The sequence below is a fragment of the Catharus ustulatus genome, chromosome 29 (genome assembly GCF_009819885.2).
Source record: "Catharus ustulatus isolate bCatUst1 chromosome 29, bCatUst1.pri.v2, whole genome shotgun sequence".
NCBI classification, from domain to species: domain Eukaryota; kingdom Metazoa; phylum Chordata; class Aves; order Passeriformes; family Turdidae; genus Catharus; species Catharus ustulatus.
Window position 1 is genome coordinate 5,794,187 of NC_046249.1, and position 24,854 is coordinate 5,819,040.

At 48.4% G+C, this 24,854-nt stretch overlaps 1 protein-coding gene across 9 annotated transcripts in view; it reads right to left on the bottom strand.

Annotated features, from left to right (window-relative positions):
* Window positions 1-24,854, bottom strand: part of PIP5K1C (phosphatidylinositol-4-phosphate 5-kinase type 1 gamma) — a 52,312-nt gene that overhangs the window by 18,367 nt on the left and 9,091 nt on the right. For all 9 annotated transcript variants that reach the window (XM_033082095.1, XM_033082091.1, XM_033082089.1 and 6 more), the window contains exons 2-6: window positions 7,485-7,516; window positions 5,197-5,283; window positions 4,766-4,896; window positions 4,037-4,154; window positions 1,834-1,986 (exon numbers count right to left, since the gene is read on the bottom strand). In XM_033082095.1, the coding sequence (XP_032937986.1) occupies window positions 1,834-1,986; window positions 4,037-4,154; window positions 4,766-4,896; window positions 5,197-5,283; window positions 7,485-7,516 (521 nt within the window). The remainder of the gene's footprint in view (window positions 1-1,833; window positions 1,987-4,036; window positions 4,155-4,765; window positions 4,897-5,196; window positions 5,284-7,484; window positions 7,517-24,854) is intronic.

Genomic DNA, 24,854 nt, shown 5'->3' on the forward strand with positions numbered 1-24,854 from the left:
TCTATTAAAATTTCATTCCCTTCAGCTCACCCACCTGGGCACTGCAGTGAGCCCTCTTGGAGAGTGCCAAAAGTAGTAAGAGGCAGGTAATGGAAACAGCTTTAAAGTAACTCAGGATGAAACCACCCTGCTTCCTTTCCCTGACTCCTTCGAAATGGGTGGTTTCCCAGGATCAGCATGGTGATCAAGGGTAGCACCACAAAACCCACAGACACTGGAAAACTGCAGCAGGTAGTTCAGAACTCTGCATCAGACAGGTGAGTTCAGTTTAATTCACTGACTATGATGACAGGATTAACAGTGCAACTCCATTCCCACTCACACCTGATTTACTACACACATTAGGCAACAGGCAGTGCTTTCCAAGAAAACTCATCCTGTGAGTGTTACCTGCAGAAGCAAGTGATTCACAGAATCTCAGGATGATTTGGGTTGGAAAGGACTGCGAAGACCATTTGGTTTCACTCCCTGCCATGGGCAGGGACACCCAGGTTGCCCCATCCAACCTGTCCTGGAACACTCCCAGGGATCCAGGGGCAGCCACAGCTGCTCTGAGCAACTTGTGCCAGGGCCTCCTCACCTTCACAGGGAAGAATTTCTTCCTGGCCTGGCTGTGACTAACACACAGACATCCCATAACCCGCCTCTCTTGGGTAAATTTTCCCTAGTAAATACTGAGCGAGGAAAGGATTTTCACAGAACCAGTTAGGATCACATAAACCCATGGCACCAAGCACACAGATAGGGTAGCAGCATTGCTTCTCATCATCTTCTCTTTGGCATCTTCACAACAAACAAATCCCTGGTCATTGCAACTGAATGTCAAGAGTCCTCATTCATAATGCTGGAATCTCCAGCACAGTTGTGCAGGGAGACCAGCTCCTGGCTTTTACACCAAAACAGCACGTTTGGGTCCAATTTACTTGACCGACTGCAAGTCTCTGGGTCTCAATATCCTGCCTTGCCAGACTGATGTGCAAAGCTGGCTGCTACCATGGAGGCCTCCAGCTTGGAATTGCAGCCAGTGGGAGTCAGGACAATCCTCAGAGTAACAGTCAAACGACAGGAATGGGGGAAATTCAGGGATATTAGTGCTTTCCCCACAAAAACAAGGTGGTTGCATTGTTGCCCAGAGAAAAGGAGGTTCAGGGGGGACCTTTTGCTCTCCACAAGTCCCTGACAGGTGGGTGCAGCCAGGTGGGGGTCAGGCTCTCAAAGAACAAGGAACAGGATGAGAGGAAATAGCCTCAAGTTGTGCCAGGGGAGGTTTAAGTTGGATATTATGAGAAATTTCTTCATAGAAAGGGTTGTAAAGGATTAGAACAAGCTGTCCAGGGGAGTGAAGGAGTCACCATTCCTGGAAGCATTCAAATAATGTCTGTCTGCAGCAACTGAGGACAAGGTTTAGTGATCGTGGTGCTGAGCTCAAGGTTGGACCTGATGATCTTGATGGTCTTTTCCACCCTTAAGAGTTTTACTATTCTATAATTGCAATCAGCAGCCACCCTCAAATGCAGGCTGGGGCAGATGCACACCAAGGGAAGAGGAATAAATAGTTCTGGGAAAAGGACACTCAGAAACACACATTTGGGAAGCCATTCTGAGACCAGAACATGCCTCCAAACTATGGCACAATTATCTGCCTCATGTTTACCCACAGAGTTTGCAAAAACAATCAGTAGGATTTGTGCTTCTGGGACTGGCTTCATGATATGCTGTTAACACTGTCCCTGGCATGGGGGCAGGCCACAAGACAGCAGGTGGAGGACATGCCCTGTGAGATGCTCTGCCAGGACAAAGCCGAGCTGGTCCGAGGTCCTGGGTGATACACACCATGTAGTATCCAGGAAGGAGCTTCTGCAGGAATTCAGCTTCCTTGTGCATCACAGTTTTTATGATGAATTCATCGTCGCTGGTGACATAGAAAAGGGAGCCACTGGCCCCGGGGTTGGACAGCTCGATCAGAGGCTCGTTACATAACGAATACTGGGGAGAAAAAGAAAAGAAGGTGATGTTTTTCCCGCATTTATTGCAGATTTGCGTTCTACACCCTCAAGGGCCTTCCTCACCATGTCGTCTCCCTGGGTGATTAAGGGGTAGCAAAGCTCAAGTGGGAATTTTCATTATAGGTTAGGTCTGAGCAGCCAAACTGATGGACAATTTATAATTAGAGACTAAGATTACAGTTCAGAGCATCTCAACTGCTCAGTATCCAACTAATCATCTGATTTCAGGAACATCCAGCCTTCATAATGACATCTTACTGTTCCCATTGTGCCTGCACTCACATATCACATTCAGGTTCTTTGAGCACAGCCCAGCACAGCACATGCTGATGGACATAGAGGATTTCAGGGGACACCGCAGTCTGCTCAGGGAACCACATATAATTGTGCTGGAGGGAACAGAACACACTGGCTGTTCTCAGCAGCCTCCCCTGGCCTTGTGCTCCCCTGTTCCCTGAAAAAGCCAGTGCTTGATTCACAGAATCCCAGAATGGTTTGGGCTGGAAATTACCTTAAAGCTCATCTCATTCCATACATGGGCAGGGACACCTTCCACTAGACTAGGTTGCTTCAAGCTCCATACAACCTGGCTGTATTTTTACAGCCACACTTCATTCCATCCATCCTGCTGAAAACATGTGACAAGTCTTATCCTAGGTGTGCAATCAAAAGGGATGAGCCCCGCTCAAGCACAGTAAAGAGTTCTGCACTAGGACCCGAACTGGGACTACACATCTAGTCATCAGGATGCAAACAGCAGGTCCTCAAATAAGGACTTGCCCAGCAGCAGAGGAAACAAAAAGGAGAAAGCAAAGCAGGCAGATGCACTTTTTAGCTCAGTGCCCACCCAGGTACTGCAGGGGTCAGGTGGATTCAGGGCAGGATGACAAAATTGCCCGGTGAGATGGGGAGAGGGAGGTGGAGCATGGAAGGGAGGTGATCGGAGCAATAAATTTAATACTCATCATTATGTAATGAAAACAGCTTTCAGCTCTGCACAGATTAACAATTCCAGACTTGATCAAGTTAATCATCTCGTGCATAATTAAAGGCATTTGCTGGTGTGGCAGGCAAGAGACAATCAGGAGAAGCAGAAACAATGAATCAGAGCCATGACCTTTGCAACTGAGGCAAACTCCTTCCTTGCCTGTCCTCAGCTCGGAACACTCAACCATCACACAGCACTGCCTTGGCTGGCACAAGAGGGGATCACTGTTACCCTCCCACCAGGCACTGGCACAGGTTTGTTTCACTGCCAGGTGTTCAGTGCCATCACCCCCATCTACACAGTTGAAGTCACACAAAAAGGACTGTTCCAGAAGGGGAGGGTGTGCACTCATGGATGTGTTTCCTTCCCCAGTTCACAGAGAAGAGGACGTCACATAAAGGCAAGGGCCCAAATTCAGCCACAGTGCACTCGAAGCCCCAACAGCTTGTACTCCAAGGTATTTGAAAACCAGCCTTTCCAGCTCTGAGGAGCTTTTGAAGCACAAGAACAGGCTGTGATTTATTCTGTCTTTTAAAGATGATTAAAATAACTATACTCACATAGCTCTCCAGTGAGTACACAAGAAAAAATTCCCATCTTTGTCCCTTGAGCTGCAGGGGACATTTCAGGGTCACACCCAGCAGAACACAACTCCTTTGGCTTGTAAACACAGTAAATTATTGTTACCACAAGGACCAGAGAGGGAAGCCCATTGCAGGGCTTACACAGCTCACACTGTGTGCAGGTCATGGCCTCCCTCCAGTAGAGGCAGGCAGCTGCCATTCAGCACACTCAGACTTGGAATTATGGAATGTTTTGGGATGGAAAGGATCTTAAAACCTATCTTGTTCCACTCCCTGCCATAGGCAGGTACACCTTCCACTAGACCAGGGTGCTCCAAGCCCTGTCCAACCTGTCCTGAAACACTCCCAGCGATGGGGCAGCCACAGCTTCTCTGGGTAGTCTGTGCCAGGGCCTCACCACCCTCATGGTAAAGGTAAAAAAAGGAGGAAAAGACAGAAATCTAAAAATATATCCATACCAAATAATCATCTGGACGAATCCCAAAGAGCTCTCGGAAGTACCGGAAAGCCACTGGGGCATAGGTCTTGAACCTGAAGTCAGCGTAGTGGTGAGCTGGGGTGAGGTTACTGCCTTCACTGCACAGAACACACACAGGGGCAGGGCCTGTTACCATTCACCAGACATGGACAGTCACACCAGAGCTGCTGTATATTTCAGATGCACTGAGCCTTGTAAAAAGACATATTTGGAACAATAACCACTACCTTTCTTCTGTGGTAGGAAAACAGGAAAATAGGTTTCAAATTATCTGCCAAAATCTATTTCCAGAGATTAAAGGAACAACCACTTGCCAAGCAGAATATATTTACACAGAGAACATAACCTTTATGAGCTCTGTTTATTCACAGTTAGAGAGCTCCCAGAAGGAGTTTTTTCCATCTAAAACATGGTATGATTTTGTGGACAAAATTCTAGATGGACAGCTAGAAAGACAAGCACATATGAAGGGTAATAAACTGGAGTTCACAGTACTGCATCTTGCACTGTGCTTCCCTGCAGGCCAGTGCACTGCAGATTCCAACATTTCCCACTGCATAACATTTCTGTTTGTGTATCATGGAGCAGATTTAAAACATTCTGAGCATGCAACTCTGATCTAAAGACAGATGGAAGCTCTCTTGAAAAATCAGTGAGAGGAAAAGAAAAGAAATAATTCATGCATTCATTTTTTCCCCTTCTCCTTTACCTTGGGAAAAAAATGCTCTCCACCACGTAAAAGTCCTGCATCAGGACATCTCTCTCTGGCTTGGAGCTCAGATTGCCCACAGTATATCCAATCCCCAGCTGAATGGCCCCCTTCAGAGTGGATGAGGTGGTCTGGCAAAAGAAAAGAACAATCAGTGAGGATTTCACAGCAGATAATCACAGTAACATCCCCTGCATTACAACACAGACATGTCTGACTTTTGTGGGGTCATCTCAGGTACCACACACTGCTAACCAAGTTTACTTGGCTGCTGAAGAGGTTAGTTAGGGCTTTAGATTTGCTGTTTGCAGGATTGTACTGTCCAAGAGCGCTGCATAAAAATCTCAACCAGATTAATAACTACTGGACCATAACTTCTCTCAGTCTGTCACCCACATTTGGGTGCCATCCCCCATTCCCCAAACCCAAACCTTTTTGTAGGTGGTTTCCCCAGAAGCATCCACGCTTCGATGGCCAATCTTCTTTCCTTGTCCTGGCTGTCCTGGTAGTGATGGGCCCTGCAAGGAGAGCACAAGGACACTCAGGGCTCAGGCTGAGCTGCCACCAAGCACATACAGAGCAGCACAGCCACATTCCCACACTGTACTGTACACAAGGATCATGGTACTGCTGGAGAAAACCCTGCGGAGTGCCAACAGGTGAAACTGAAGCTTTTCCACCCCTCAAGATGAGTTAGAACAGCAACACTCCACCTGACACCCCCACTGCTTACTGGTAGAGCCCTCAGTGAAGATGCTGAGCTCAGAAAAGATCCAGCTGCCAAGATTCCCCTGGTGCTTGGCTGCGGTTGCCCATTGATTTAAAACAGTGATGTATTAAATCAAACAGCCACAGAGACTTATTCTTAAAGTCCCACGCCCTCAGGTGTCACACTGACACCTCAGGTTTTGCTGGAGAGATCAGAGCCAAGTCCAGCCCCACTCACACTGAGATAAACCCATGTAAGCAAGATCTCATCTGTTTGTAATTCCGAGGCTGAGCCCACACAGGGTGAGCCACAGGAATGTCTCTTCCACAAGTTCTGAAGTTTACAGAAATGCTACAGACTGTCAGCACTTCAGGGTGACAACAAACCTGCTCCTGTCCCCTTCTCCTCTCCTACCTCTGAGTTTGCCTAGGCCTTTCTTTGCCAACGCAGGAGGTAGCAGGTTGTGGCTGCTCTTTTAACAGCCTGGTGCAACCAGATGTTGGGAATTTCCCTGCAGCTCCTTTTGCAGCCCTAGGGAGCCTACTCCACCACCAGTCAACACTGCACCCACACCCAAGCTCTCAGCCAGTTGATCCCTATGGATCCTGGAGCTCACTAGACAGCTAGAAAAGCTAATGAGAGACCAGCACCATTTCGGGTGTACATTGCAGTACACTTTGGATGTTCCTCTGAGCAGCGTGCAGAGAGATCCAAGGTCACTTCCCAAGTGACACTGTTCTATCCCTGTCCCTCTTGAGTGCTGCACAGACCCAGCCCCAAACCAACAGCTCCAGCAGACAATGGATAATTTTGCTCAGACTAAGAAGTTCTTTGTACTTCAGCTTTTGATCAAGAGCTTGCAGTTATTTCTGGTCAATCTGCTTGTACAACTCGTACTAAGGGGCAGTCTGAGTTCTCTTTCAAAAATCCCATTTCATACCCTTTGTTATTATCAGGGCCAGCCTTGTTTCTAAGTCAGCAGCTGTGAGCAGCACAGTTCAGCCTCTCTTTCCACCAACCCGTTGGATCTTACTCCATGTAAGCCCAAGCTGTGCTGTCCTGCCTTGCCAATGGCTCACCACCATCCTCCAAATGTGATGAGCAGACACAGGCAGGGGGAAAGGACTGCCATCCTAGGAACTGCAGTGACAAAATCTCTTCCAGTCTCCTGCTCTGCCTGTGACTGTTTCTGGGGCAAGAAAAAGTAGCCTAATTTATGCACTGAACAATGCAACCAACTTCCACAGAAGCTGAGCTTCCCACTACACATATTCCAGTACAAAAGAATCGAGTGTCACATTCCAGGTAATTTTATGGGAAGATTTTGCTGTTCATGTATACAAATGCTCATCATCTCAGGTGAGGAATGAGAAGCGCAATGTAAAAAAATTCGATCAAACAAAAATCATTTGAACACAATGCCCTAAACAATGCAAGCGGTTTCAGGGAACAGCTTTCAGGCACAGAGCTTCCTACTAGATTGCCTGCTGCCAATTGTGAAGAGTTTTGTTCCAGAAGGTAAGAGTGACTCAGAACTTGTGACCTGGAATATCTACAAGAGAAGATGAGTCCTTGGAGATGTTCCCCTGTTTTAGGGCTTCACAAATCACAGCCTCCTGACTTGCTCCCACAAGTGGGTAAGACCCACCACAGAGGCCTGGAGATGTCCAATACATGCATTCTCCAGTCACCACCTCCAGGTGCTGGTGTGGAAGAAGTGCCCTCAGTCACCAATGCAGAGGCATCGTGGATGACACAGCCAAAACCAACCACATGATGTGCACAGTCTCTCCACATCCCTTCTGTGGCTGTGGTGATGCCAATGAAGGGACCTCAGAGACCTGCCACTAATTTTATTTCTCCCAAATAACTGTATCGATTTTGTAGTAAGCTCATCAGTATTTTGTGAAATGCAGTTTTGCTCAAAAAATGTAGGCAGAAGAGCTTCCCAGAATTCTGTGTTCTCATTTCTCAACACAGCATTGTCAAACCCAGCTTTACACATCTCACCTCAGTGATGGCTGTCTTCTTTGGGCCCAGACCTGCAGACAAAAGGGAAGAACATCAGGAAAAGTAGGGACATCAAATAAAATCCCCCAACCCAATCACCAAAACTCTGAGAAAACAGCTCAATGCTTTGTCTTTTCAAGTACAGCTGCCAGCTTTTAGAGCAGCTGGTTTTACTCTGTTTTCAGCTTCACTAGTGCAAGAATCTGATGGTACAGGAGTCATCCGAACAATTTCATAGTCAGAAGCACAAAAATGCACATATTTTTCCAGCAATAGTATTTCCTAGAGGCTTCAGCAGAGGTCTTGCAAATCTCTGCTGCCCCATTAAGCAATGGGTCCACACTACACTGAGTTGGCTCCACACAGAAGCCCAGAGAGACACTCCTGAAGCTGTTTTCCAGCCACTCAGAAGGCACTTGACAAACTATATTGATAACTGAATGTATTTATAGAATCCTATGTCCGAATATATCACACAAATGAATGCATAATTTATCTTTATCACTGCCTCAGGAGAAGCCACTGCTGCTCCATTACAGCCAATAGTGGAATCAGAGCTTTGCCTCAAGCTTTTACGTATATAATCAGAGCTGGAAACACAGGCCCAAACCTCTGACAAGAGGCCATCTCCCAATTCCTAGCCCGAGTTTGTTTTTCTGAGATTTTCCAAGCCCAAGTTTGCAAGAAGCTCCTTAATTTCAGACAGCAGGGAGCACAGGCTTCTGTGTGGAACATGGGACCATGAATCCAGCCCAGCTGGCTCCCAAGAGCTACCATGAAGAATCAAGAGTTGCTGAAGAGGAGCTCCCCACACCACCCCAGCAGCCCCCCAGTCCCTGTGTGCACAGGCCAGTTCTCATGGGGGTCTCCTGCATAGAACACAAATTCAAGGGATAACTTTAAGGCCTTACTTCCAGATAAGAGTCTGCCACTCCCTGCTCCTGTACTACATTGTTCCTACAGGCACAGATCCTTATGAATCCATTCAGAAAGGGCTTAGTTTTGCAAGAGACCATGGAGCGCAGTTTTGAGTTCATCTACACTCAAATTAGGGGGTGGTCTTCTCTGGAGGGAAGTGGATGTCCTCTGTTCCTCCTGGCTGGAGAGCAGGAGAAGTTCCAGAGCACCCAACCCAACCTCTGCTGCTTCAGCATCTCCCCCATTTGGCAAAGGAAGAACTTCAATGATTTACCCATGGTACCTGTTCAACCCCTGAGAGGCTGCTCCAAGGCTTGTTTCAGGAGTCTGAGCAAGAACCTGGGCATCAGTACCTGAAGGGGCTCCAAGAGAGCTGGAAAGGGCCAGGATAAGGGCCTGGAGGGACAGAACAAGGAGGAATGGCTTCCTACTGCCAAAGGAGATGGTTAGATGGGATATTGCAAAGAAATTCTTCCCTGTGAGGATGGAGAGGCCCTGGCACAGGGTACCCAGAGGAGCTGTGGCTGCCCCAGGATTCCTGGAGTGTCCAAGGTCAGGTTGGACAGGGCTTGGAGCAACCTGGTCTAGTGGAAGGTGTCGCTGCCCATGGCAGAGGGTGGAACAAGATGAGGTTTAACATCCCTTCCAACCCAAAACATTCCAAGATTCCATGAAAATGGGATGACAACACTAGGGAAGTGTGTGACTCAGTTACATTTCGGAAAATATTTCAGACTCTAGAGAGCAAATAAACAAAAAATCGAACAAAAAAACTCTTGGTGATCACAGGGGAGACGAAGCTGCTCTGACTCAGAAGTGCTGCAGGTGTCTCAGCATCCTGATCTCCCCAAAATAAGCAGTCCCTCATGTGAAACAAGTATTGTCACATGGCATTTGGAGCTGTCTGCAGAGCACCCCCAGGCCCTACAAACCAGCCTGCAGGGTAGAGCCAGGGCAGTGCGGGAAGAATCACTTCTTGTTATTCTCTTCTAAACAGTGCCCAACTCCTGCCTCAGGAACAGTCACTGAAATGCCACTCCCTGTGTCACAAAATCCCATTGCAAACAGGCAGAGGGAAGTGAGCAGAGTGAGAACCCAAGGGGTGCAGAGCAGCTCCCCTCACTCATACACTCAGGTCGGGTCCCCCCAGGTGAGGGGATGTCACTAACACGGGTGGGTGACACACCACGAGTGACATGAACCCTGTCACTCCTCCAGCTCTCAGACTGCAGCAGAACATGGCTCAGCTCACTGCGAGCTCAAACTGTGCTGAAAAATTAGCTCTTTTGCCTATGTCAACACAATTTTGTGATCGTTGAACAAAAGGCCCTGCAATGGCCCAGAGAGCAGGAAATAAGGTTGTGAGTGAGCGTTTGGCTAGAGCTTCCAGGGCACAAGCTGAAGAAGCCCTTCCAGACCATGGGGGAATCCAAAGGAGCTAATGCTGCTTCAGGTTGAGCACTGCAAATTGCTGGGAATGCAGCTGAGAGCCCTGGGCCCGGGGAATGTGCACACTGTCACTGATCTACTGCTGCACTAATCTCGTTTCTGCACTTTGTCACAATTCCAGAGCAGGAGATTATCTTTAATTTTGTGATAATTACCACAAGCCACTTTCATTCCCAGCTATTAAGTGTCTGCTGCTACACATGTACCAAATGTGGAATCAACACCAACCATCCACACAAAGGAGAGATATTGGAGGCAAGGAACCACAGATCTCTGGGAGAAATGATGCCTGATGTGGGCAAGAGCAACCCCAGCAAAATTTCCCTCTGTCTCCACCACTTACAAAAAGTAATCAGCTTTATAAAATCAACTTGTCTAGTCAGAAAATGTAAAAATCTTCCACTGGCTCCTCGGTGCATGGCACATGGCTGTGCTCAGCTCAAGCAAGCTGACAGATGGTCTGGCAAAATCTGATTTAACTCCAGCTCCAGGGGTTATTGACCATGAGGCAGCGCTGGGGTTTGCAGGAGTGGGAGCACTGCTGTGGGAAGTTTCAACACTTAACAAGCTAATTGAAATGATTCTTATCCGATTTGGTGTGGCTTACGAGGCTGTGCTCAGAAATGTGATGAGCAGGGAAACCCTGAGACAAAACCCCAACTTGCTCCCATGCCTCCAGTCTGTGCCTGGGCTCTGCCAGGCACTTCATGCATGCTTGACCTGCTGCCTTCAGTTCTGTTCTCATCTGTGCATGGCTTTGAGTGACCCTGTCCCAATGCTTGAGCTTCTATGGAGCCTCTGAAATAAACACTTCAGTTATGGCATTCAGCAATTCCCATCTCAGACTTTGTGCTTTTTCCATATTCACAGTCACATCGGCCATCTCCACCACCAAGCTGACACCGTGCAGGACAGGCAGGAATCTCCTCCTGGAGAGCCCCTGCACAGGAAAGGGTGCAGGTTTCAGCCCTAGCAGCTAGAGGAGCAAAACCCCCACAAGGTAAGGGTGGTGAGGCCCTGGCACAGGCTGCCCAGAGAAGCTGTGGGTGCTCCATCCCTGGAAGTGTCCCAGGCCAGGCTGGATAAGGCTTGGAACACCCTGGTCCAGTGGAAGGTGTTCTTCCCACTCCCTCCAAACCAGCCGAGGCAGGTTGACTTGCCAAAACCCTTCATCATCAAAACAGGCATTAGAGGCTTCTGCCCACCAGAAAGGAATTTCTTAAAAGGTTTACAAAAATCCAGCAGAAGCTTAATTTAAGATCACAGAATCCTAGAATATCCTGAGTAGATGAACTCACAAGGACCATTGAGTCTAAGTCCTGGCCCTGCCCAGACCCCCCAACAATCCCACCCTGAGCATCCCTGAGAGCGGTGTCCAAATGCTCCTGGAGCTCTGGCAGCCTTGGGGCCGGGACCATTCCCTGGGGAGCCTGGGCAGTGCCCACATGATCTAATAATGAAGTTTTCTTTATAAGACAGGTCTATACACCCGGACACATATTTATAAATTAAGTATTTGATGCTTTATGATGCCCTAGAGAAGTCAAAACAAATCTGAATAACCAGTGGACTCTTTTCTCTGATCAGAACTGCTGCTGCATCTCTACTAAAAGTTTCACTTTATTTAAGGGTTTATAAGGATATACAATGTGACTGGAGCTAAAAATATGTGAAAATATAAATGCCACGTCAGCTTCTTGGCTGGAGGCTGCAACAGCATGATTCCCCCAGAAATCCTGCACACCATAGTTTGTCACTCATACCCAGTCTAGTCTGGTGGAAGGTGGCCTACCCAGTGCGTGTCTGTCTCATTTTTCACTTTCTCCATTGAGAACAGAACAATGTGACACACCTGAGCAGCCCATTTGGACAGTAAAGGAATGTGGAGACTCTAACCAGGACACAATTCCCTGCTCCATCAGACCCCTAACATAGACTTGCTCAGTCAATGCCTTACAGGCAAAGGCAGAAACAAGAATGCCAGGACAGGAGCTGTGGAAGTTAAAGCCCCTACACATGTATGGCTATTGAAATACGTGCAGAAAAGATGGAAATTAAACACATCCATCAAAAGAGATGGCTCTTACTGCTTGTAAGGGACTGCTGGTAAAAACAAATTAAAATTAAGGGGGAGTGGGTGAAGGTGATTCAGCAAATCATGGAATGGTTTGTGTTGGAAGGGACCTTAAAGCTCATCTCATTCCAACCCCTGCCAGGGGCAGGGACACCTTCCACTGGACCAAGGTGCTCTGAGCCCTCTCCTTGGACACTTCCAGGGACGGGGCAGGCACCCTGTGGCAGGGTCCCCCCACCCTCACAGGAAAGAATTTCTTTGCAATATCTCATCTAACCCTGCCGTCTGACAGGGCATTCCCCTTTTTCTGTCCCTCCAGGCCCTTGTCCAAAGTCCCTCTTCAGCTCTCTTGTAAGCAAGAAAACACTCCTGATCTGGGAAGCAGCCCATGAGCCAGAACAGCAGCCAGCTGGGCTTCCCAAGGAGCCAGCAGAAGCATCGGGCTGTGTGTCAAGGCACAGGCAAAAGCAATCCTGAATTTCTTCTCACAGTTCACACATGTGGATCCAGCTCCCAGCATGCAGAGCAGTCCTGGGAGGGGAGGGGACACCACAGGGAGCAGGAGCTGGCTGCAGGAGCCGGAGCCTCCCAGAGAAGGCAGCTGAGTACAACGTGCCCTTCCTGTGCACCAACTTCTGATCATTAAACATATTTCCTCCCTATAATTCAACACAATTTGATTCAGATGAGAATCATCAAGTAAAGTACAAAATTAAATTAAAATTTTGGGGTTTTTCCCCCTTAAACGTGCCATTTTTTGGCAGAAAGAGCTGTAGCTGTTCTGCACCCTGGGCATGGATCACTACTCCTGCCATCTGAGAGCTTGGAGAAATACAGAAATAAAGCAACCTGAGATAAACTCTGCTTGTTATGTAGAACATACATAATGCTTTACCATCTAAATGTATCTATCTATTTTTCCCTGGAGCACTGACAGACTGCCTGACCTTCGGGATTATCCACACAAAACTGGTGCTGGTCAAACCCAGCCAACCGTCTCTACCACCTGGTTCACCACCTTATTCATCCTAGTGCTCGGGCAAGGCTGGCTCCATCCCTATGGGTGAGCATATAGGTGGAGGAGAGACCTGGCTTTGATGCACCTGCAGCACAGGTAGCTCAACATTCCTCAGGACACTTTAGCCACCATTCAAAGCAGAAATACTGACAGCACCAGTCAGCATGCAAACTGGGCTACCAGGAGGAGCCAGAGATAAATAATCCTGTTGAATCCCACCTCAGTCACCCTGACCTCCTCCCAGTCCCCTGCTCCTTCTTGTCACCCACATGGGCTCTGTGCCTTGTCTGAAGCACACAGGAGCCACCTTCACATAAAATGACATTTGCACACCAGGATCTGCTGCTCCAGCTCCACGTGCTGCACTCTTCCCATGGTCTTTGTCTTGTTTTTCTCAACGGAAATGCTGGGCATGAGAACAGCAAGGTTTGTACAAATAAATGGCTTGCACAAATGAAGGGAAGAAGCTTAATGTACAGGCTGGGCCTCGGGGCACTGCTGTGGTACCTGCTGAGAGCGGTGACATGGCTGACCCCTCCTTTCCACCCCAGGCATGGACAGCTCTTCCATTAAGCAGAGACACGTAGGCACAGTCCTGTCCCAGCCACCCGCTCAGGTTTCTGACCCTCAGCCTCCAGAAGCTGCTCCCCTGCTAGCTCCCAGGGATCAGCACTGAACCTGTATTTTGCAGCCCAGCTCAGCTGATCAAAGCAAACTTCCAGATTATGGAGCATCAGCATTGCCAGGGACTGCCACAGAAGTATGTTCTGCAGTAAAGGCATCTACCAGCCTGGTTTATTTTTGGGTTTATGCAGAAACTCTTTCTGCCTCAAAAATAAATCCGTTTATCCCAGCTCAAGAGGCAAGGCAGAAGCTGAAGATGTAAGCAGGGAGTTAACACATCCATTCCTCATCGTCAGCTGCAGGTGCCACCACATCCGGGGTGCAGCATCCCGGGTGCAGCCCTCCTCAGGGAGCTGAGCCAGGACATCACCACGCTGGAACATTTCCTTAACAACTCCCCGGAAAAGCACTTACAGTGCCAAAGCCCAATTACAGTGAGGAATGAGCAGGACAAGACCAGGGAAATGAAATTCAAAAAGAACTGATTTGTTTTCTTGCTTTGGATCAGCTGCATGTAGAAAAAGCACAATTTTGGAGTGCTGAGTCCAAAGCGTGTGACACAGTGACAAAAAGCAAAACAAAAATCTCATCAAGAGCAGCACACAATAGCTGCCGCCCAGCAGCGGAACAGGCTGCAACCGCTCGGCTCAGTAATTATGCAATCCAGTGGGATGTTCGGGCAAACATCTGCTCCATGGGAAAGGTGCAGCCTTATCTGAACACCCTGTTCCTGCTCCCTTCCCCGCGCCGGCCACAGGAGGATTGTGGAGTGGAAGAACACACACTCCCAGCACGTCCCTCCCGGGCAGCGGGGGCAGGAAGGCTAGAGGCTCCCAAGGTCAGGCACCCGGCAGTGTTGGAAACGCCGGCCCCATTCCAGCTTTTGGCTCCTCTGTTTATTACAACCTGCAAGTCCAATCTGCCTAACCAGCACTCACAACAAAGCTTGATCAGGATTAGAGACAGCTAACGTGGAGCAGGAAGTGTCACCTCTGCAGGACCGAGCCAGTTCTGTGCCTGTGTCGACACTCAAGCACAGAGGTGCCGCATTAAAACCACGACGCCAATTTAGAGCAGGGCCATAACAGGCTGAAGGACTTTGAAGCCACATTCCTCACAATCATCCAGAAGAGCCACAGCAACATTCAGCTGCCCATACCTTTGTTCAAGAGTAGGATAAGCTTCAAATCCCCTACTAGCAGGTTCCAACCCACCGACTCACTCACTCGAGCATCTCCTGCCTGCCCAGAGCTGTGGTTTGGCAGCAAGAGGACACAGAACCTCCTGCTGCCTTTCTAGCTGTGCTGCAAAACCACTGGGGACCTGAATGTAGCACATGACCCCAGGCAGCCCTTGGGATTCTATTCTGTGTGTTCAGATGGAGTTTCCAGCTGCCACAAAGTCCCCAAGAGCCACTTCTCAAACCAAGGAACAAGGAAGTGAAGGAATTCACTTCCCTCCTTCATTTTCCTGCCTACAGACTCCTGCTGAGAAGCAGGATCCAGGACCTCTAACATGTCCTACTTATGTGCAGGGAAGGAGGCTCATCTCCATCCTCCAATATGCTGCTCTCCCAGTGCCACTAATAAGGAGGGAGAAGCATGACCTGACTAATCCAGGTTACACCCTGCCTGCCACAGCCAGAACAGTTGTTCTGTCCCACATACCCAGGGTTTCCATCGTGGCACAGCTCAGAGCTTTGGCTCTTTGGGGCTTAGTGTCAGCTCATAGCACCTCCCAGCCAGGTATGGGTTAGTGTTGCTGGAGCCTCTTAACCAGCCAAGCTCCTTTTGGAACTTGCTGGCTCTGTGAGGATACCTGCAAGGCAGGTGCCAGGCAAAGGACAAGGAACTGCTAGCTGGAAAATGACATATTCACTGTGGTCAATCTCAAAATTTCTTATGCTGATAAATAGCACAGGATAGTGTTATTGAGTGGACAGTCCTCCTTTACTAGAGCAGGAGGATGCCTGTGCCCATCAGCTTGGCTCCCTTTCCAATATTCCTTCTCTGGGTATCCTGCAAAGGATCTCAGCCTGTCTGAGGGGAGCACTGGCAATGCAAAGGAACCATTCCAGCAGCTTGCAGGAGCAGCAACACAGCAGATACCAAGAGGGTTGGACTGCAGGCTGCATGAGACAGTGACAAACTATCCCCTGACTTTATCTCTCAGCCCTGTCTCCCTCCAGGAGGGATCGGCGAGATAATTTATAACTTCCACTATTTAAAGTGTTTTCCTCAAACAAGACTGCCCTCCTTGCTCACTCACTAGCAGGAATTATTCTAATCTAATTTAATCTGAGAATACAAGAATGCAACCCACCATTTAATCTGAGAATACAAGAAGATACTCACCATTTACTGACATTCTAAAAAACATATTGAAGTCCAGTTACTACAGCCAAAGAAAGTAAGGAAACCTACTTGAAGTTTCCCAATAACCACTTACCACACCACCATGACATAGAGCTGTCACCACAGTCAGTACAGCTTTAAACCTGTGGGATCCAGCCCAACCAACAAACTTCTGTTCTGTCTGCAGGCCACCTTTCACAAGACATCCCAAAGATGCACCTGGATTTTTACCTAGTGGGGCATTTCCTGATTTACTCTGTAGCCAAAGCTGCTTGGCTAAATCCTGTAAGATTTAATTCCACTCTGGCTAATGTCACCTGACAGAGATTTTCTAAGGGTGCTCAAGCACTGGAGACTTGAAAGGGGATTTCAGAGCAAGGATACGTACAACATGCGTCACGGAGATAAAGTCCTTGTACCCAGCCTGATGGAAGCAGCCAACAAATTCCTTCATCAAACACTTTCAGGTTGCCATAGGTGCTGCTGACAACACTGCAATGTAGAGTTTTGCATCCCAACGCTGAGGACAAGGCGTGGGTGGGAAAGGAGGCAGGGACATCTTTAACTTCTACCTGTCTCAAAAACAGATGTCCAGGCAAAAGCATTAGGTTGCATTTCCAGTTTTTAGAGTGTGAGTTTGTGATACAGCCCCCAAAGAGCACATCCTCTGCACAACTCAAATATGGTTTTCAAGTTGACTGGATACCAATGAAAATATACAGTTAAGAAAACATGCTCAGAAAAGTAGAGCAGTGATATATCTTTCTTTGAGAAACCAAAGGTTTGACTTGATAATCTTGCAGGTCTTTTCCAACCTTAATGGTTCCATGATTCTCTGACCTACTTCTAAATAAACCTGAATTTTTGCTGATGTAAAAAGGAGAAACCCAAGCTCTCCAGGCTGCAGATACAGCTCATTTGAGCTGGTTTCTTGGCCTCATTCAAAATTCACTTTTTCAACTCTACTGCTTCCCATCAGCATGTCCTGTGCCTGCCTGGCAGCACCTCACCACCCTTGCTGCCTCTGCCTCTGCTGCATCACCCATCCAGATCCCACAGCACAACAAAGTGAGGGCTAGCACAGCGCTTCAGGAGACAACTGTGCTTAATCCATCCCAGCTACTGCAAATTCTTCCCTCCAGGTAGATCCAGATGGATCCTCCTGGGCTGCATCGAAAGAATTGTGACCAGCAGGCTGAGGAAGGGGATTCTGCCCCTCTGCCCCACTCCAGTGAGATCCCATCAGCAGAGCTGCCTCCAGGTCTGGGGTCCAACCTCAACAGGATATGGAGCTGCTGGAGCAAATCCAGAAGGCCATGGAGGCCCTCTGCTCTGCAGCTGGTGGTATTCACCTGGACAAGGCTCCAGGGAGACCTCAGTGCCTAAGGGGGCTCCAAGAGAGCCAGCTAGGTACTCTGGACAAGGGCTTAGAAGGGCAGGACAAGAGGGAATGGCTTCCCACTGCCTGAGGGCAGGGTTAGATCACATATTGGGAAGAAATTTTTGCCTGTGAGGGTGGTGAGGCCCTGGCACAGGTTGTCAACAAGAGCTGTGGCTGTCCCAGCCCTCGCAGTGCTCAAGCTCAGGTTGGATGGGGCTTGGAGCAATCTGGCCTAGTGGAAGGTGTCCCTGCCCATGGCAAGTGGTGGAACAAGATGGGCATGAAGCTCCCTTCCAACCCAAACTATTCTGTGATTCCATGATCCCTCCCCTCCCTGGACATGCAAACACCTCCTCTCTTCCCCAGACTGAGGGAGCTGGTACCCAGGAGGTGTCCTGAGCCTCCAGTCTTTGCCCCAGTTGGGACTCTGTGAGCAAACATCCCCCAGAGCTGCAGCAGCTCTAGACAGACAGGCCCCTGTGCTATCAGACTCAGGAATGATCTCCAGGGCAAAAGCTACTGATACAAGGTGTGGGGAGTTGGAGGTTAAGAATAAATTTACATTATTACTCATTACTATGTTCTTTTCTCACTGCCCTAGCTAAGGCATTCCACTCTCTGTGACTCAAGTGTTTTGGTCAGGCGCTCCTGCTCTGCTCTCACAAAGGCACCTGAACAGATGGAAGAAAACAAGCCACAGTAGAAAAAGCTCCAAAGATGGAGTGTGCTGCCAAAAATCGTAACTCAAAGTTTCAGCAAGAAGTCTCTCCTCTCCCTGAGATCCTGGCTGTAGCATGGCAGCTAGTGACTCAGCTAGCAGCTGAAAAGAAGGTACCTGAAAACAACAACCTTCAAAAAATACTACTAGATCTTACTAGGAAATTCAAACACGTGAGACACACAAAGAGGGCATGAAGAGATAACTTACTGCCCATGCTGGGCTACAGGCACGTCTCAGCTGTGTTACACCAGTGATCAGGGACAGCCTCCTACAGCGCAGCAGCCACAAGCCGAAGGACAGGCTCGTTCTGGCACAGACCTGCAGCCTGCTCAAAGCTGGGGCAGAAAAGCAGCTTCTCCAGCCTGGCCTGGAGGACTTGCATTTCAGAGGCTGAGCCAGGAATTTGTATCTTCTACTTAACCAAGTGCAGCAATGCCCATTTATTTATTCATTTGGGAACCAGATCTCCAAACTCTGCACACCTATGTGCCCAAACAAAGAGCAAAATCCAAAAGAGTGCTCAAGCTCCCAAGGTGCTGCTCAGGCAGAACTGAGGCTGTTGCAGAGCTTGTTCTCCTGAACTCCTGCAGGCCCCCAGGTATTGAGGACCCTGCAGACTGCTAGCACTGTTTTCCCTGAAGCTAAGCACACATTTGTATCCAGCAGAGCTGCTCTGGGAGCAGCACCAGTTTGGGCTGAGCTTGCATGGGGCACAGGATGTGCCTCACCCTCAGTATTCCTGCACTTGCTCAGGACAGAGGAGTGGTGAAGGTCTCTCTGAAGTGATGTTGTGGTTTCTAGGATGTGTCTGATAGAAGACTCTGAACAGGTGAAAGACACCAAGTTACCTTGGAGTTGTATCCCAGCCAGTTGGGTCAGCTCTCTTCCCAGCTCTCCAGAGCCTCATCTTGGGCTGTGGACTTCAGAGCACCTCTTCTCCAATGAGGGGGTGGAAGAAAGGCATGCCTTAAACTGAGAGAACTACTACTAAAGAATATTGGGGCTTCAAACACAAGCGACCACCTCAGGAAGAGCCCAGGCTGGCTGCCGACATGGCTCATAAATGTGCACTGAAATCACTCTGTAAGCTCCAGATGCAACTGGGAACAACTTCTGGTCTCTGAGTTTTTCAAACAGAGCCCTGAACCCATGAGCAACCTGTGCCCTTCTCAGAGCTTTATTCAGCATCTGCCTAACACAAGGGAAAACCTGGGATGCCATATGAATCATAGAATCATTCTGGTTGGAAAAGACACCCAAGGTCATCAAGCCGGACCTCTCACTGAAGCCCATCATGCCCACTAAACCATACAGCAAAGTGCCATTTCTACTTGGTTTTTTATCACTTCCAGGGATATCATCACCACCACCGTCCTGGTTAGTCTGTTTCAAGGCCTGACCAGTCTTTCAGTGAGGAAACTTTACCAGTGTCCAACCTGAACCTCCCCTAGGCCACCTTGAGGCTGTTTCCTCTCCTGTCCTTGCTCCCTGGAGCAGAGCCCAACCCATCCACCGGCTGTCCCCTCCTATCAGGGAATTGAGCAGAGCCAGAAGGGCCCCCCGAGCCTCCTTTTTCTCCAGCCTGAGTCCCTTTAGCTCCCTCAGTTGCTCCTGGTGCTTCAGCCCCTCCCCAGCTCTGTTCCCTTCTCTGGATGCACTCCAATCCCTCAATGACTTTCTTGTTATGAGGGGCCAAAAATGACCCCAGAATCTGAGGTGGGGGCTCAGCAGTGTCCAGCACAGGGGGTGGTCACTGCTCTGGTCCTGCTGGCTACACAACTCAAGCCAGTGAACTCCACAGAGTGAACTTTAGCTTAGCATTTCTGAACTACACAGAAGAACCACGTGAGATCTTTAACAATGTTTGTGAAGACTTCAATAAAACAAGAAATGAATTTGTTTCCCCTGAACCAGAGCACTACAAGTTTGGATCAGTCACACACACACTACCACTGACCTGCAAAAGAGAGGGGGAACAGCACAATCTGCTCCTCTGTTTGGAGAGAAACAGAAGCCACAGCCAGGCACACTGACAGCAAATATTCCCTCAGAAAAGCATTTCCAGGAGGACAATCCAGCTGTGTGCTCAGGCTTCTCCTGCCAACCACCAGATTTCTGGTTTATGGTGGTGGTTGCAGGGAGGCAGGAAGAGACGGAGGTGTGTGGTGGTGCTGGCCAACACTTACACAACAGTTCTCAGTGGGGAATAAAGGATACCACAAGCTGGCATGGGCAGTCTCATGGCTTAAAGTCTACATTTCCTGGCTCCCCATCCAGCAGCCTCATTCCAAACCAGATGGCTTCAGCCTACAGCTCTGTCCCCAGCAAGGAGTGGAGTTCCCCAGCCACACTGAGGAAGCCAAGCAGGTTTGAGCGGGGGAGTTCACACAAAGCACAGCAGAAGGGCAGCTGAAAGGCTCAAAGCAGCCAGGAGCTGAAGGCTGCCTGTGGGAAGAGGAGAAGGCAGGTGTGATGAAGCAGAACCATCCTGCAGGTGCCACAGTCCCTTTTAAGGATGGGTCTGACCAAGCTCTGCAGTTTTGGATGGGGCTTCTTAACTTCCTTTTCATCAAAATGAGTGCATTGGTTTTGCCAGCACTTAAAGGTGAGTCATAAAGCAAAGGAGGTTTGGAGACTGTTTTCTTGTCAAGTCAAAAGCAGGAGCTCTAATAAAAGACATGAAATACCAGGCAGCACTTCTACTCCAGCCTGCAACACACTCCTTTTTGCTTTAGATGAGCAGCTGCCATTCAGACACATCCCTCCCTCCCACAGGTTTTGAATTAAATAATTTTTCACCCCACCTCACCCTCACAGATTAAGTTTTTACCCTGCTTTGCAGCAAAACTTCCATTTAAAGTTCATTTCTTCAGCTGCTATTAAAACCCACCTTTTTTGTCTACGTCACAGTTTGCTCTTCATGCTGGGCACTTCCAGCCTCCTTGCACTCACAGTTTTCAGTTTAGCAAAGATTAAAAATAAATCAAATCTTTTATTTTAAAACCTGGGAGTTCAGGGAGCCACAGTATCTCTCAGAGATTGTTATAAACCTTAAATCTCATCCCCTGAGGAAGCCTGTGTATTGCCATCCCATCCGTACAAAACCAGAGCCTGCACATATTAAACCAAGCTCCGCCCAAATTGTCACATTTCTCATTTTCTTTAATAAGCATTTTCTGGCATTATCAGTCCAGAAGCCACTTGCTCAAAAGAGTGCCCCAGATAGTTAATCCACTAGACTCCTGCCCAATACTGAAAGGAAAACAAACATCCAATCTGCTGAGACTACTGAGGAGAAAGACTGTCAGCAGTTCTCTACCATCGAAATTAATTTAAGCCTGAAGAAATGCTGGGTTGAGAAGAAGGATCTTGGAATTCAAAAAATCCACAAGCATATCAATCAGTATGAGGCTGCAGCCACACTTTGAGTTCTGGAGGCAGTTTGGTCACCCCAATGTAAGAAGGACCCAAAGTTGTTGGATAGTGCCCAAAGGACGGACACAGAGCTGGGGAAGGTCTGGGGAGCAGCTGAGGGCACTTGGCTCATTCAGCTGGAGCAGAGGAGACTGAGGGGAGACTCCTCGGGGGCTGCAGCTCCTCCCGAGGGGAGGCAGAGGGGCAGGGGCTGAGCTCTGCTCTGGGACAGGGACAGGAGCCCAGGAAGGGCTGGAGCTGTGTCAGGGCTTGGCATGGAGCTCAGGGAAAGGTTCTTCCCCCCGAGGGTGCTGGGCACTGCCCAGGCTCCCCAGGGAATGGTCCCGGCCCCAAGGCTGCCAGAGCTCCAGGAGCGTTTGGACACCGCTCTCAGGGATGCTCAGGGTAGGATTGTTGGGGGGCCTGGGCAGGGATAGGGGTTGGAATTTATTCTTGTGTGTCCCTTCCAGCTCAGGATATTCTAGGAATCTATGAAAAGCTACAAAATGCAACACAATATCCACCTCCTGAAAAACTCCATTGTCTTGTAAGTCAGAATTACAGGTGGAAAAACCATTACATTAAGCAAAGGCAATTGTTAACCTTCCAGATTTCAGCTCTTATCACTGAACAAACAGTCCTTACCAACCACAAAAACCACCCCATAACATGTGCTATTTAAACCCTCAAATAATCCCCACCTGTTAGGCAAGAGTGAAAACCAAGGCCTTATTTCTGAATTCCACCTCAGCAAGTGTCTGTAACTGAGCACGTCATTAACAGTGACAAGCACAGCTTTGAGACTTCAGCTTCATTTTCTGCTCTCCCTATTCCAGCTTTGAAGTCAGGGACTATTTTTTATCTCTACAGTTTGCATTTCTGCCAGCAAATGCTCTGCATTTTGTACACTGCCCCCATCAATACACAGCCAGCCAGATGGAGAGAGCGGCACCCAACACGTACAGAGAGGAGGAAAACTGTCAGTTTGCAGATGACACTCAGTTAAAAGTGACATTTAAAGAGAAGACAAATGGTTTCAGGTATTACATCTGCCCTCTCGGCTGCATGCGGGACTGAGCACACCACCCCTTCATGCTGGCATCAACTACACTGACAGAAACTGCGGAATCAAGAATGCAGAGAGACAACCAAGTTCCACATCAGCATTCAAGTGGAGTGACTGTGACTGCTGAAGTGCCATTAGCACATTCAGGGAAGGAGCACTCAGCTAGAGGAGGATTTTAGTCAGCCCTTCCCTCTGAAAAATGTAATAATGGACAATTTTACTGAAATACTGAAAAAGCCACGAAGTTTGGTCTATCAGATGTGCAGAGAAACTACAGAAAGAAAAACTACCGCTGCACCTTTGTCCTCAGCTGCTGCATCCTACTCAAAGCAGATGCTTTGGCAAGATTTCCTGGTGTATTAACCCAGGTCACAGAATGTACCAAACACAACAAGGCAGCACAAAGACAGGCAGAACTTCCCTCATTTTTTAGAGCAGTTAACAAAGTCCACCACTTTTGCCTTGCAGAGAACTCTTCCCTCTCCCCCCATTACCCACGTGGTAAATGCCACCACTGTCACAAAGCCACGGTGAGCTCCAGTTCCAGCCCTACTCTGGAAGAGAGCTGCACAGCCTAAGGGAAGATCCAATCAGTGGCCATGGCAGACTCCAGTTCATCACCTTCACTTTACTTTCTACAATGAACACGTGTGTTTCTAGGCTTAGGCCAAGTCTGAAGGTTTATCTTAAATCCCTCAGTTTTTCAGGACCTTATATAAAATCAACTTGACTTGGGTTGGCCCCTCTGTGAGATCCACTGTGGACAAAGTGGTAACAAAACTGAGCAAGCTGCAAGGGTAGAAACTAGCCATGTCCCATCTCAGCCCTTGTGACTCCCAAGATTTTATCAACTGTGTTGACAAAGCAGGACACGCCACTGTTGGTGGTTGAGGTCACCTGAACTCTGCCAGAGTCCACAAGTGTTTGGACAATGCTGTCAGGCACTTGGTGGGATTCTTGGGGTTCTCCTGTGCAGGGCCATGAGCTGTATTCAATGATCCTTGTGCATCCCTTCCAACTCAGGAGAGTCTATGACTAGTTTCTGGCACTGTGGTCTGCTGGGAGTCTCACAGGACTTAGGAAATGAGTCTTGACCTTTAAAAGGACTCCATGAAACCTCTCAAAACTTGACAATTACATAAAAATACTCAAATGCTCTGAACCCTTTGTGAGTTGTATCAACATACCAACCCAAATTGCTCCCACTCAAATTGCTCGAATTGGTGCCAAGTGGCCTGAATTACTTGAGCTCAGACAGCCTTGAATGAGATAAAAATCCATACACAGCCATTCTGAGCCAATTCCATCACTGGAGGGCTGACAGGACCAGCACTGAACAGCATCTGAAGCAGTACTGTGACCGTACTGCTGCCAAACTGTAACTGGTGAAAAACCAGGTAAATTCTTAGAGCTCAAGACGATGCTGTCATCTTGCCCTTAAAACAGAATCACAGTTCCATCCACAAATCAGGAATTGCATCTCAAAGAATAATTGAAATAATTGAATTAAACCATCTTGAAGTCATTAATCTCATGCACAGAAACACAACAGTTCTGCTGTACTGCTGGGGAGCTGTATTTGATTTTTCTGGTAGGTAATAAACAGGTAGAGAAGCCTCCCAAGACCACAGGATGCTCCACAGGTCAACAGTAGCAAGACAAAGGTGGTCCCCCCTCATCATCACCCTGCAGCACATGTGACCGGTATGTTCTCCCATCCCGCAGCAAAGGGAGGAGGGAGAGCAGATTAAGGTGACCTACATTACTCCTGCTTTAAATATAGAGGAGAGCTGCTTTTATTCTACCTACCTCATTCCTCCCTGGCCTTTCTGTCCCACACAGGGTTGGCAAGACCCCTCTGCCCAAGTGGGATGAACCCAACCAGGGAGGCAGAAAGCAAGTTTGGGCATCAAGCTTGAACTCCCAAGAGACTGACATTGCAAACAATGTTCTTTCAATGAAGATGACAGATGTTTCTGTGTCAGTCCTCAACTCCACCAGGCCGTACTTCACCAGTCTCAGTGGTTGTCTCAGCCACTGGAAATCTGTACCTTCACTTACTTGGGGTGACAGAATACAAAGCAGCAACTGAGAACAGCAAACTCCAAGGTAAAGAAAAGTCTAACTAGCAATTTAAACAACATCTTGTCAGGCAACGAATGATCAGGCAAAACAATCTACACTTGCAGAAGCACAACATGGTCACAAGCACAGTCTGACACATCCAAGACACCCATTTTGAAGGGCAGCAACCTGTGCCCACCAAAGTTCTGGTTACAGGAAGGACAGGCTTACACCACTAGCCCTGCTGAATGACTGTGAACTCAGGTCCCTAGCCCCAAAAGCAGAAC